The sequence below is a fragment of the Aspergillus thermomutatus genome (assembly GCF_002237265.1).
Source record: "Aspergillus thermomutatus strain HMR AF 39 chromosome Unknown NODE_1, whole genome shotgun sequence".
Lineage (NCBI taxonomy): Eukaryota > Fungi > Ascomycota > Eurotiomycetes > Eurotiales > Aspergillaceae > Aspergillus > Aspergillus thermomutatus.
The window spans coordinates 75,058-88,981 of record NW_020798048.1 but is presented as its reverse complement, the minus strand read 5'-3'; the positions used below and the strand labels follow the sequence as shown (position 1 = coordinate 88,981).

At 51.4% G+C, this 13,924-nt stretch overlaps 3 protein-coding genes across 3 annotated transcripts; 1 reads left to right on the top strand and 2 right to left on the bottom strand.

Annotated features, from left to right (window-relative positions):
* Positions 1-231: 231 nt before the first annotated feature.
* On the bottom strand, positions 232-1,063 carry CDV56_107778 (putative ubiquinone biosynthesis monooxgenase (Coq6); the record flags this gene model as incomplete). Its single annotated transcript, XM_026761397.1, has 3 exons — positions 232-335; positions 404-817; positions 895-1,063. 3 exons carry the CDS (start codon positions 1,061-1,063, stop codon positions 232-234), a joined length of 687 nt encoding a protein of 228 aa, XP_026619012.1.
* A 1,517-nt stretch (positions 1,064-2,580) lies between these two features.
* Positions 2,581-4,181, bottom strand: SNX4 (sorting nexin-4; the record flags this gene model as incomplete). The annotated part of the gene is made up of 2 exons (XM_026761284.1): positions 2,581-3,777; positions 3,885-4,181. 2 exons carry the CDS (start codon positions 4,179-4,181, stop codon positions 2,581-2,583), a joined length of 1,494 nt encoding a protein of 497 aa, XP_026619011.1.
* Positions 4,182-9,000: 4,819 nt separating this feature from the next.
* Positions 9,001-13,476, top strand: CDV56_107253 (uncharacterized protein; the record flags this gene model as incomplete). Its single annotated transcript, XM_026760872.1, has 7 exons — positions 9,001-9,666; positions 9,778-10,501; positions 10,660-11,858; positions 11,919-12,044; positions 12,102-12,304; positions 12,361-12,656; positions 12,710-13,476. 7 exons carry the CDS (start codon positions 9,001-9,003, stop codon positions 13,474-13,476), a joined length of 3,981 nt encoding a protein of 1,326 aa, XP_026619010.1.
* Between the last annotated feature and the right edge of the window lie 448 nt (positions 13,477-13,924).

The window sequence follows — 13,924 nt, the reverse complement described above, 5'->3', positions numbered from 1 at the left end:
CGGAAAGCAGCGTTCACCATGGCGATGAAAGCTCTAGGCGACAGAGACTTGAGGTAGGCTGCATTTTCAACAGTGGTAGACCACACTAGAGTTGCGGTGTTGTTGGGAAGGGGAAGCAGAGCAATGGGACCCCCTAGGGATGGCAGGAAACGCTGGTAGGCGGTTCTGACGCCGATGGGAAATGTAGGCGAAACTGGATCCGATAGAGATAGGGTGGCAACTACGCCATGCCTATCGTAGTCCCAGCCATCCGTCGCGATGCCGGCGAAACGACGAACGGGGCTGTTGATACCGTCGGCACCGACCAAGAGCCTGGCAGCGATGCGCGAAGGCGCCTGGGATTGTCCCGCTAGGCCAGTGGGAGAGAGTGACAGAACCGGCCAAGCCGACAGATTCGGCCCACTAGGGTGATCAATGCCATTCTCGATCGACGAAACCGTTGTGTTTGAGAAGATTGATAGATTCTCTTCGCCTGATGCTTCGATACGCGACAGCAGTCCGCGAACGAGATTCGCATTCTCTGTCATCGTCGCTACAGTGGGGAGATCCTCAAACGGCGATGTTTCCATGGACCAGTCGAATGATATGCGCGATCCTGTCTCCCCGTCCCATACCTGCATCTCCTGGTACTTCTGAGCACGACTTGCGTCGACATAGTCCCACGCACCAATTCTCTGGAGGAACGACACGGATGACGGTGTCAGACTGCTGACTCGGTTGGAGAACTGGTGCGGTTCGAGCTTCCATGAGCGGGCTTTGCTGAGATCCTGGGTCTCAATAAGAGCGACCTTGAGTTTTGAAGTGGCCGGAGAAGCTCCTGTATGAGGTTAGTATGGCCAAATCACTGGATACGAACTCAATTGCGCGAAGCGAATGCGAAGAAGGATGCCATACTGAGAGCGGCCAACAGCCCCAGGCCCACAGGACCACCTCCGACACAGACTACATCATAGACTTCAGGTACAGGGGAGGGCTGAGTCGCGAATCCCCTGCGTGTGACTGCCCCCGATCGACAGGAGGGACAGACGTAGGGCCGAAGTGCCGACCGAGAAAGAGGGCGCATGATGAGCGTAAGTTTGCAGTTAGAAAGTCGATCAGATCATCTCATTTCGGCGATGCGCTGAGCCGGTCGACTGAGATGCAAACGCAACAAACACTTTCACCGATGGAGATAATGGCGTGGGACGATGATGGGCATCACGCATATTCTTCAAGGCCAAAACTCTAGCTGATATCGACTAAATTAGCTCTGTCACACAGCAGCGTTAACAGCAAACAATCGTCCCGCAGCCATATCCTGTCTAATGCTGGATGCTCGATCGGGAATATCCAGAGTACAACCGCCTCCGGAGATCACCTTATTCGACACCGAGGAATCAGCCCCCAATAAATAAGCATCAATATAACCAGACATGATCTCTAACTGTCCTATCATTTCTTCATCGATTCACTGCGCCACGCCCGGTGCACGACGCGATGCTGCAGCAAGACTGTAACTCCGCCACCACGACAAGTCTCCTTTCGGGATAACCGGTACAACTTCCTTTATACGAATCCCAATGCAGCTGCATGATCGTTGCAAGGTCTGATGCCACATAAGCACTGAGACAGCGTCCCATTGCCACTGAGATGCTTGAGACGCATTGTGAATGCACTGTATCACCATTTTCCCGGCGAGTGGGAAGTACGCCGTAGGAGGTGGCTGAGATGAGGCCCATCGCCAGAGGTATATTACGCTGATATCTCGTGAACGACTACTGTAACCGGAAGATGATCTTCGTTAAAGTCCTCAATTGACTAACTCCATTATGTCTGTTGATTCGCTTCTTTGTTACTAGCATCTTTCTTGTTCTGTCAAGTCAGCCTCAAGACCAAGATCACCAGTAGTGTGCACCACACACTACACCTCTGTAGTCAACAAATGGCATCAGCACCAACGTCAACATCGACTTCTACCTCCAAATCCAACCCTAAGGCCATAACCTCAACATCAACAACCCTCCATCTCAGCGCCAACTTCGCAAGCGCGCATTCCAAGTCCCATGCGGGAAACCCCACTGCCGTGGGATACGACCATGAGATCTACCTTCAGTTGACGGCGGGGGAAAAAACGAAAGAGAAGACGCCGAATCAGGTATACCGAGAGGTGTGTAGTTCATCTTTATCCCTACCAGTGGAGGAGCAGTCCGACTGACATTGTTGTAGGAGCGAGCCCGAAGACGCAAGACGAGGGCTTTGGATCCAGCTATTTTAGATCCTCAGGGCGATCCGAGTCCGATTGACTTTGAATGCGCCGAGTTTCAGTCGAAGCGAGACTGGTAGATGGGCGTGTATTTGGCTTCAAGATTTCCAGAGTTCTTCTACTGAGCGTGCAGGAATTGACCTGACTATAAGCGGATGGATGTGTATGTATGGGATTGACTGATAACTACTAAACTATACCGCCGCAAGAGCTGTCAGTGACCAGACCAGAAAGCACGCCCTCCGGTGATTACCAAGTAACAATAATCGCTGCCTTGTAAAGAATGAAGTAAACAGAGTAATGAAAGACCTGTCCAGTACCCTCACAGTTCCCTTTCTTTACGCTGCCACACCCTCTCCACGGCCATGTTCTGGCGTCTCATGATCGTTATCAAGGTCACCTTCCATTTCAGCAACGAATCTCTCCCAGGTATTAAGCACGCCTTGGAAAAAATCGATGTGCTTTTCAGCAAGAGCCCCCAGCGAATCTCGAAACTCGACCGCCTTTATCCGTTCAAAGTCGGCTACTTCGCGGACAACCTCCTCATCGAACATCTCTGATGTGGTCTTGGCCGATTCCACCTCTCGAGTGAGCTCGTCGATGCGCAGCTCGAGCTTCCGGACACGCTCCCGACGCGACTGTTCGTGGTCGACCCCGCGCATATCTTCCATCTTTGAGCGGATGAATGAGGCAGGTGATGAAGTGAGGGGATTAGAGGCGTAATAGGAAGATGGGTTGGCGGCAAGCGAGTCTCGCTCAGCCACCGCTTTGTTGCGATAATCGACCAGCGCTTCAAAATCAAGTTGTTTCTGCTCGCGGGTCTTGAGGAGGGCTTTGACGGAGACAATGTAGGCTTCCATATCCCGCAGAGAGCCCAGGTAGTTCTGATCCGTGTGGTCTTTGAGTAACTTGAAACCCCGTGCGGTCTCCTCCACCGATGCCGCGAAGATCTGTAGCGGGACCTCGACATCCGGCTCGAGGGGCACAAGCTTCCGGAATTGCGTCGCAAGATCGTTGTAGTCTGTCTCGAGGTCGCTCTCCCGACGCGCTACTCGCGCAACGATCTTCTCAACATGGTTGAGATCCTCATCAAGCTTGTCGGCCTTCTCCTTCACCTCGATGAATCGACGGTCTGGCTTGTGAACCTTTGTGAATGCGTTGACAAAAGTGTCGGTGAAGTTGTCAAAAATCCCCGTGCCGCTACCATCCGAGGTACCGGACGAGTTGCGGGTAGAGTGCAGTCGCATGTGCGCATTCCAGTCTGGCGATTCGAGGAAAATAGCGAGCAACGGGGCCCGACGAAGCACAGGATGCAATGTCAAGCGCTTCAGGAACCGATGTAACGACCAAGCGCGACGAGTAGTGAACTCCGACCCGAACCGATCCCCCGTCACGTACTCCATCTTATGCTTCTCCGGCAGCGGCGGGACCGCGCAGGCAGGATATTCCCGGTAGAGCGTCCTGTATAGAAAATAGAAATCGGTAAATCGCCTCCGCACAGCAAACTCCGGCTTCTGAAAGGACTTGAAATCGGTCTGCAGTTTATCATCTTGTCAATACTTCATTCGCATGCATCTCCAGCCAGGCAGCCGGCACACGGGCACAATGCCCACCGATCAGAAAGAACTAAGAAGTAACCCACATGTGTAGTGACGAGATACGAAATATATGCATCCTTAGTTCCATCGTTCTCCTTCAACGGTGAGTCGACTCGACATTCCAGTACCCCATCCCCGATACCCGCCAGGTCCACGGCGTCCGCCAGCGGCCCGGCCTGAGGCGGGTCCTCGTGAACTGAACTCATCCTCCGCTTGCCATTGACATCACGATTGTATCCTTGCGATTCATCGGCATCTGTCCCTGATGTGGTGGGCCGAGAGACGTCGCTCTCCGGATCCTGCCTCCACGAGACGCTATCAAAGTCGTCGTGCTGATCCATCGAGGGGCTACCGTCCGGCGGTGTCTTGGCCTACGGCGTTGTTGCACTGACACGGTTTGATGGATCTGATGAACAAAGACCCGAGAACCTGTAGATATGTAGAGACCGATGGGAAATGAGAAGTATGTGAATATATCCTATCGGGTGCTGGTTGGTGGTAGCTGATGATGGAGAGTTGCGGAGGAGCCATCCATCTGCTTAGTGGAGCAGCCGGGGGGAGCTGGAGGACCACAGCGTCATCGGCCAAGACTGGAGGAAAATCCAGCCATCGATTTTATCCATGATCACCACTCTATGTCTGAAAACTGTCATCAGCAGTCTTATCTACTGCTAGCCACTATTATCTCCAATTATGTTCATGATTGAGTTGTTGTTCTTCAGAAGATGATTATATACAGATCTTTCATTCGGCACTAGGCTGAATCGCATTGGAGATAAATCCAAACGCCTACTAAGTACGGAATCAGAAAAATCAAAAGCGGATTTTCCACAGTAAGCAAAAGAATAGATGCATCAATGGTCGCCGTGTCTCAAACTATGATCATCGCTTGAGGTGTCGCGGAGACGATCCTCACTCAGAGCCCGATCTCTGTAAGGCTCATCATCCTCGTCGCTGAACAAAGGCTCCTCGTCGCTTTCTCCTGCAAAGGCATTGTACAGCTCGCCACCTCGGCGCTGGGTGCGACCTGAACGCCCATTTGCGCCATGGAGCCCGTCCTCGTCCTCGATCATTTCAAAATCATAGTCATCGCGGGGGTTATTGAGAATGCGCTTGCGTCGCTGGACCTGGAAGTAGACCCCGAGACCAATACAGAACACAATGATGGATCCGATGGCGGCATAGATCCAGATCTGTGTTCGCTTGGAAGCACCGAATGTGGGCATGAAGCTGGGCAAGAAGCTGTCCGACGCAGCAGTAGATGTAGGAGAAGCTGTCGCCGTGGCGGCCGGCCTTGTCTCGGCGGGAGGAGCCAGTTCGGTTGCGGTCGTTTGGGTGGGCGATGGTGTCTGAGTTTCGATGGGCTTTGCGTTAACAGGACGATTGATGGTGTCGTCTGTCGAGTCCGGGGCACCGGTCTTGGTAGGACCTGCATCCACACTGGTGGTAGCCACAATAGCATCCTCGATGCTGTGATCGTCGTCATGCTCATCGGGGAAAGGGTGAAGCTTTTGGTTGGCGCCATCGATAGCCTCTCCCCAGAGATTCAGTCGCCAATCAGTGAACTCTCCGGTGTACTCGTTGACATTGGTATCTTTGACAATCACGGTCCATCTTCCTACACCCGACTCGCCCCTGTAGGGAAAAGAAAGTGGTTAGAAATCTGAAATCGCCGACTGCAGGGGAAAAGGCTCCTTACCAATGAGCGACAGTCATGAAAGTCCAGTCGACATACCCCGCTTTTTCATTATCCGACCGTCTTGTGGTGCTCAGATGGCTGACAATGCCTTCTGGACTGCGTAACTCGACGCTAAGGTCACCGCGACGTGTGTGATTGACATTCATGGTCACAGTAACATGCTCCAACCTCGCAATGTTCGCGTTCTTCATCATCTGCTCGGTCACATCGTATGAACTGACTAGACCCTGGTCACCCTGAGGGATTTTGTGCTGCACACGGAGCCAAGGGGAGTTAAACCAGGCTTGCGGCTTCACCAGCTCCCAGGTCTTGGCCTTCTGAACCAGTGCGTATGCATCAACTTTGCCATAGCCCCAGTCATGACTGAACTTCCTTCCAGCCTTGGTGACCTGCCAGCTACCGTCGTCTTCATGAACCGGGACGGCTGTTTCCACCATGAGATATTGCGCATCGCGCCATGTCAGTTCCGGCCGAGCGCTGAGAGCCAGGGCTACTGCCCCCGCGGCCAAAGGCCCTGCCGCCGATGTTCCACCATGCAGAGAGTAACATTTGTCAGTTCCAACGTCGGTCGTGTGAATTGCGTCGCTCGAGCCACTGCTGTAAGCTACCACTAACTGTGCGGAGCAAGATTCGGAGTAACTAGGGTGTTTCCCTTCCCTGTCAATAGCGCCCACAGTGATACTATAAATGCTATTCGTATAGCCGTCGAAGTTGCAATTATCGTCGAAGCTTGCACCGTTCCCAGCCGCAAACACGAATATGGAGCCCTTCCCGCCGCGACCGTTCTGGACGCCATTGACAAAGGCTCGCTTGATCAGAATGCCAGGACCTTCCATGGTCGCACCATCATCGGGAGGACCCCAAGAGCACGAGAAAATATCGTTTTCTTGATAGGCGAAGTTGATGGCCTTCGCCTCGTCAGCGTCGTCGATAGCCTTAGAGAGAATCCGGACCCCAGCAATCCTGCTGTCGTATGCAACGCCAACTCCACAAACGTCGTTTCGCGCCGCTGCAATCTCACCGGCGCATCTTGTACCGTGCTTGTCATCGATAAGGCGCGGCCTAGGTTCTGGGGTTTGGTCGTTGAAATCGTAAGAGCCTTCGGGGAAGTAGTTCGGCTTAAGGTCATTGCTGTACATATCCAATCCGTCATCGACCACGGCCGTAGTGACACCTTTTCCAGTTATGCCTTCCATCCATACACCAGTAACATTAAGATCATGACCCAGCTGTACAGTATTAAACAAGTGCCACTGTCCATTAAAAATTGGATCCGCAATCCCGAGCGTGGATGCGATACGCTTCTGAGCCTGGGCAGCTATTGGGTCCTCTTTGCCGGTCGCGGGCGCTCTCGCAAGCTTCGCCGGCGGTGGTACTCGCTTCACTAAACGCTTCTTGGGCGCCAGCTTCTGTGACCAGAGAATCCCACCCAGTCCATCGTTGCCCTGCTCTTGCGACGTGGCATCGTCTCTCGAACGCCGCCGAATATTCCTCGAAGCACGTGCACGTTCCAGCAGCGCATCTAAGTCTGAGCTGCTCTCCCGAGGTATCGAGAATGTATGATGATTTGCGAGTTCTCCGATTTGACCTTCATGGCGAGCTCCCAGGAGCTGAGCGACATGGGATGGCGAAGCGGAGTCGTCGAGGTGGAGAGCGAAGAACTCGTGGGTATCGTAGGATCGACGATGGATGGTTGCAGTGGTTGCAGAGATGAAGCTCAAGGCGAGAGCTGTACTACCGAGAAATCGCATCTTGAATGGTTAGGACGTCTTATTGAACAAAAGGGAAACGTCCTCTCAGCGAGGTGGAATAAAGGACGACGAATTGGCTGCCATGAACGGGGGAATCACGGAGTACACTCAGAAGATCAGGTATCGCACACAGGACTTTCGGGGTTAATTAACAAGTAATGGCAATAATAATAATAAGGAGGTGAGTTTGATTATGAGTTCTTGCTTCATAAAGGTCCCAGCGTTGCCAATGTCGATGACTGAGAAAAGATAGTTGCGGAGTTCGAGTCCATTTAACAACACAGTGTCGCCTTTCACGTTGATCAGATTGTAAGGGGGTTTCACCGCTAAGGAAGAGGAGTACGACTACACAAAGAAACGGTTATGAGACCGCCAGAGAGATCTCCACGAGGCGCAAATACATGCTTATTGACTTTTATTGATTTTGATTGAAATTGACTTCACAGTCCGAAAGGAAGATACCAGCATACTACTTCTGCAGAACAATTAATGTATCGAAGGGGGGCGATCATCTATCTACAGAGTATAAACCTGTCTCCATAGGCAGCTCATTCGAATGTCAACCAGCTTGAAAGACCACGTTTCGATCTTGGATCCTTGACAAAGGCTGAGTGGCTGACAGCCTTGACACCGCTCTCTCTCTATTGCATCCAGTTCCTGGATATGGGGACGCCACCCTCATGCTTGAATGTTTTGGATGCTTTGATGAATTTGTGGCACCAGAACACTCAACACTCATCCCCCTAATCTGACCTAGTCGCAGCAACCAGCTTTTTATAGCAGAACACTGACTCTCTGTTTTGTGGCCCACTCAGGTTCAATTTCAGATCATTGAGCTGACGTATACTTCGACTGTCTCAAGACCGTTATTCTCAGGACAAATTTGGGCAGCTGTCAGAGCAGCGTGGCATACGTATCCAATCCCATCATATCTTGAGCGCGTTCATAAATAAGGCAGTGCTGCAAACACGAATCATGATCAACATTATTGGAGGCACAGTGAAAGGATGACAAGTCTTCATAGAAGATCGGTGGTGCCTGGCAGGTTGTCCAGGTCGTAGTCCAACAACAGCCCCGCGGCGAAGAGTCGAAAAGAGGGCTGGGCGATTGAATCAAGTTGCCAGCCACCAGGTTAAATCCATCACTGGCTGGCCCTGCACGATCAATCTTGCAAGAGGCATAATATCATTGTGATATACTCCGTATCACATTTTACTCTTCATTCCGTCATCTTCTTTTTCCTTAATACTTTTTCCTTCTGTAAAGCCCCACAACTCATTCTCTGCATTGAGATTCTCTGTTGTTTTCTTTGTATACTCCTCATCTGTATACTTCATCATCACAGCCAGCGCCGAACTGGTCCCGCCCTTCCACAGCCTCGGGGCGCCGACGTAATTTGAATAGGCGTACAGGTCCAGGATAGACTTCATCATTCTCTACTGGTTCGCCAATCTTCTACAGTATTATCGTCAACACATTCGCTCGATCGTGGTTGCAATTCCTAAAGTGAGAGGTCAATTGCAGGCAAGTGACATTGGGCATTGAGGTCTGTTTTTTGGTTCTCCTAACACTTGACAGTCATTTTTGCGCCTAATACGACTCTTCGGATCAAATCTGACGGTCGTCACTCAGGACTAGATACTTAATTATGATGATCTCGAGTACGGATCTTTAAGATACCGTTGCTCCTGGCTACAACCGAGTCCCAGAATGGCTACAACAGCCTATCGAAGACCTATCGACAGAGACTCCGTGTCACCTCAACAGATGGCTTCCAACGAAGCTCAGCATCCTGATGATAATAACAGAAATGCCCATATGGACTATTTGAACGATGAAAAGCACATGTTAAGAAATCCAGAGTCCCCCCATGGCCAGTCGCATCGCAGCAATTCTGCAACAACACAGAGAAAACAGGTTTCCAGTTCATTTTCTGCAAGAGCTCAGAACCGCCCAGAGGTTAACATAATCCCGCCGGAAGGTTATCCCACACCTACCTCTCGTTCCGTTAAAGGATATGGAGCACCTACGAGACGTCCAACCGACCCAGAAGCTGCCGCCTCGGGATCGGCGAGGCAAATGGAAGACGGCAAAGCGACGTCGCCAGTAGACTCTGTCAACCAAACATCGCCGCTGAGTCGATCTAGCACGTTACGGTCTTCAACGGATAAGCGGCATGACTGGGCCCCAGATAGATCCCCTCTCCAGAAGCTCGAAGTTACATTGAGTGGGATTAGCAAAGAGGAAAAAAGGGCACGCGTCTTGGAGGCTGAGATGAAGCTTAAAGAACGATTGGCACGTCAACAGATGGAGGCAGAAAATCGAAATGCCTCTCTCGCACAACCTGCAGACAGCAACTCAAGCGGAGGCCCAATTGTAAGTGGGATATCTCGGCAATTAGTCTCACAGCGGGATGTCAGCCAAGGACAGCCGGAGAATCGGAGCCAAAAAACCAAACAAACCATTGGCCATAATGCTGTTCCCCAGGGGCATGGAGCGATGATTCCCCGTGAGCAGGGAGTGTCAGGACAGGCAAAGTCTAGCGCCCAAAGCCCAGGACCAACAGCCCTATTGGTCGCTCCTGAGATGCAAAACTCGAAGATTAACAATTCGAAGCCCTTTGCGGGGCCAATTTTGAATCACGGTAGCGTTCCCAGGCGATCTGTGTCGGCGACTAACAGACCCGGAGGTCATACCATGAACACCACGAGAGATTCTAACACGCCTCGAGACGGGAGAGATGCTCTTGCGGTACCTGGGCCATCACAGAAAGACCATGCGATGCCAAATGTGGCCCAGATGCCACACCCACAATCGTATGCTGATGCTCGGGTCCAACAGAGTAGACCGCCCCAGATGGCCCCTGGAGGAAATGACCCTTATGCACAAGGCATAGCTTCCCAACAACCAGAATATCACAAGTTAATTACAGATACACCTAATGCTGTACCGAACGACCTTTCCCAAGACGAGTTAGGTTCACACATAAAGCCCAAGAGAAACACTGTTTCATTCAATGTGCCTCCGCCAACGCCTCCTCCGCTTTCAGAGTGGAAGAACGCACCGGTTGCACGACTCGGTGCTTCGAACTTCGACTTTCAAAATCTCGACGTTGATCGAAGCAAAGCCTGGTGGGAAGGTGGTGGCAGTAATCGCAGGAAGAGCAGAGCTCTCCCGAGCACTTATCAAAAGCCTGCTCAGAAGTTGACAGGTAAGTGGTTCGACCCAGCAGTTGAGGACTCCTTCAATTATCCGGTCCTGTATTCCTTTTTTTCCTTTTTCGGTCCACTAACCACGAGATCCACGCAGAGAATAAGAGCTTCCAGCCACCTATCTTCCTGAAATGTGGCCCTCTGCTCCGTTACACAGGACTGAAACGAGTTAGTATCGACGGACCAAATGGCTCTTTCGACAAGGAGACTTGGAGAGGTAGTATTATGATTGTTACCAAAGATTCACGCTCTTCCTATGAGTCGCCGCCCACCCTGAGGTTATTTTCACAGCCCATGGATCTCCTGCCGCCTCCGCCTGTCGAAGTCAGTGGCTCTCAGCTTGCACCAGAGTACGTCGATCCCACAGCAGGTCTCATGAAGCTGGGTAGGGACGGCAGGCCGCTTTATGTCAAGCCGGTGGATCATACCGAGGAAGGAGTGGACTTGTCATTCGTGGAGAATGACGACGGAATCTATGAGATGTCCCCCAGTAACCTGGAATACAGCAGTGACGGCGTCAAGCAGCCGATCCCTGCCAACAGGCTTCATTTGGTGGACGGAGAAACAGTGGGAACATACAAAGAAGTTCCCGGAGTGCGCTTGTACGCCGACTCAGCTCGAGATGTCACTTTCTGGAGGTTCAACATTGAAATAGAATTGGGCCAGACGCAACAACGAATCGCATACCGCTTGAACCACGGACCGGCCCTGGGATTTTGGGTACCGGCCAGAGGGCAGTCCATGAACATTATGTTCCATACCTGCAATGGCTTCAGCCTAGGAGTTGATTCCAACAAATTCTGCGGTCCTGACCCTCTTTGGCGCGACGTATTGAACGAGCATCAGACTCGCCCTTTGCACGTCATGATCGGGGGCGGTGACCAGATCTTTAACGACAAAGTAATGGTGGAATCGCCCCGATTCCAGGAATGGGTCAGGATAAAGAACCTGACTGACAAATATGACATGCCATTTGACCCAGAATTTCGAGCTGAGATAGAGAGCTTCTACCTCGAGAACTACTCGGCTTGGTTCTCACAGGGTCTTTTTTCTCTGGCCAATTCCCAAATCCCAATGGTTAATATCTGGAACGACCACGACATCATTGAAGGTTTCGGGTCGTATCCGGATGAGTTCATGGCTACACCTGTGATTTCAGGACTGGGTAGAATAGCATTCAAGTATTATCTGCTCTTCCAGCATCACAGCGTCACTGAAGAGACAGAGGCAGATGAGCCTAGCTGGCTTCTTGGTGCGCAGCTGGGACCCTTTATCAACCAACGAAGTCGGCATGTGTTCATGTCTATGGGTAAAGACGTAGCTTTTCTGGGGTTGGATTGCAGGACGGAGCGACTGGTAAGAAAAATATGCTTTCCAGGTGGTCAGGAGAAGGTTAGATGCTAATCAATCTTTCAGAGCGACGAGATACTCAGCGAGCAGACATGTGATTTGATCTGGGACCGATGCCACCGTGAGATTGTCCGTGGAGAAACCAAGCATCTGATAGTGCTCTCGAGCGTTCCCGTCGCATATCCAAGAATGGTTTGTACCCCGCAAACATACCGTGACATGGGTTTCGTTTCTGACAGTTTAACGCAGGCAATGCTCAAAAATATTATCAATAGTCGCAAATCGCTGGGAAAAGCCGGGTTATTCGGCGGCTTCGTGAACAAGAACGGCAGCAAGGTAGAAATATTCGACGATCACTGGACGGCTAAACACCACAAAGCCGAACGCACTTATTTGCTTGAGGACCTCCAAGACCTTGCAGCAGAAAAGTCCGTTCGGGTGACTATCTTGAGGTGAGGATTTGGTCCCGGGCAGTGAATGTTGGCAGGAATCTAACATGACGCTTTAGCGGCGATGTCCATTTGGCAGCCATCGGACAATTCTACTCCAATCCCAAACTGAACCTGCCCAAAGACAAGGATTACCGATACATGCCGAATGTCATATCTTCTGCGATTGCAGACATGCCAGAAACAGAAATGGTTTCGGACATGCTGAACAAGCGCAACCACGTTCACCACTTGGACACGAACACAGATGAAGACATGATTCCCATCTTCACCCACGACGTCAACAACAAGCTGCGCAACAACAAGCGCTTGCTTCCACGCCGGAATTGGTGCGCAATCCGAGAGTATCAACCCGGTGAGCCGATGTTCCACTCCTTCCGATATATCAATCTCTCTGACTAAAGATAGGCTCCACACCTCCAGGTTCGCCGGAATCCAAACAGGTCCCTCCACCGGCTGAGGAGCCGCGTCCGGGTAAACTGCAAAGAACTCTGTCCTTGGGGCGGGGTGACAGACCTCAGGGTGGTTTGCTGCGACGACTCTCGCTGCGTGGACCTCCACCGACAAAAGAATTCAATCTTGGAAATGCACCTGATCGCCGTATGAGCATGGACGGACCATTTCCTCCCGCAGAGGCCGAAGACAGCTATTTTCCTGCTCCAGCACCAGAATTTCGCCCGGGCCCCTTCCACCGTCGCCCTACGACGCTGAGCCAAAAGGCAGCCAAGAAAGCTGCAAAAAGGGGCGACGACGGCGTAGGCGCATATGTCAACCTGGAAAAGGGACTAGCTATCACACTCAACCTGGAGCTCAACCCACAAGATCCGTCAGGTATCACGACGCCGTACAAGCTTCTTGTGCCCATGCTGCGTTATGAAGGCACTGAATACGATCCCCCTGCCAACCCAGTTGCCAAAGGTTGGAAGAAATGGCTGGGTGTAAGGCGTAAGAAAGAGCGTGGTTTCGACCAGGGTGTCCCTGGCGATGTGGAGGATACGGATTACGACGATGACGCTGACTATGAAGAAGACTATGCGGGAAGCGATCTCGACGAGCCCGGTGAGAGGCTGCCGGAGAAAATGGGCCGCATGGGCCATACACCAGCATTGGGGCCTGTCAATGACGGGGCGGAGGAGACTATCAAGCGGAAGAAGAAGTGGTTCGGATTGGTATGAACTTACGATGACCTTTGATGATTCTTGATGATTGATGCTTGATGCTTGATGCCTTATGAACTTTAATAACGTCTCACGTGTGCTCTTTCAACCTGTTACCTGTACATAATTGTCCCACGCAAACCCTTGAAGGTCCTCATTTGATGATACTAATGAAGATACTCAATATACTAACAAGGTAATTTGTTGTCAATCGAGACTCCTTGTTATCACCCAGCAACGACGTTATGATCAGATATCGAGATGCTTCGAGAAGTTGAGAACAGCAACCGCTGCAGTACGTACACTGCTGATCTTGTGAGTCTGAATGGAAACGATTATCAGATCCAAGATCCAGCCATGTAAGTTGTAACAGTATTCTTCCAAGAAATGATCAACAGCAGCAGCAGCAGTGAAGATGATGATGATCGAAGGTCTCGGCCAGTTCGCTTTCTAAGCACGGGCACGT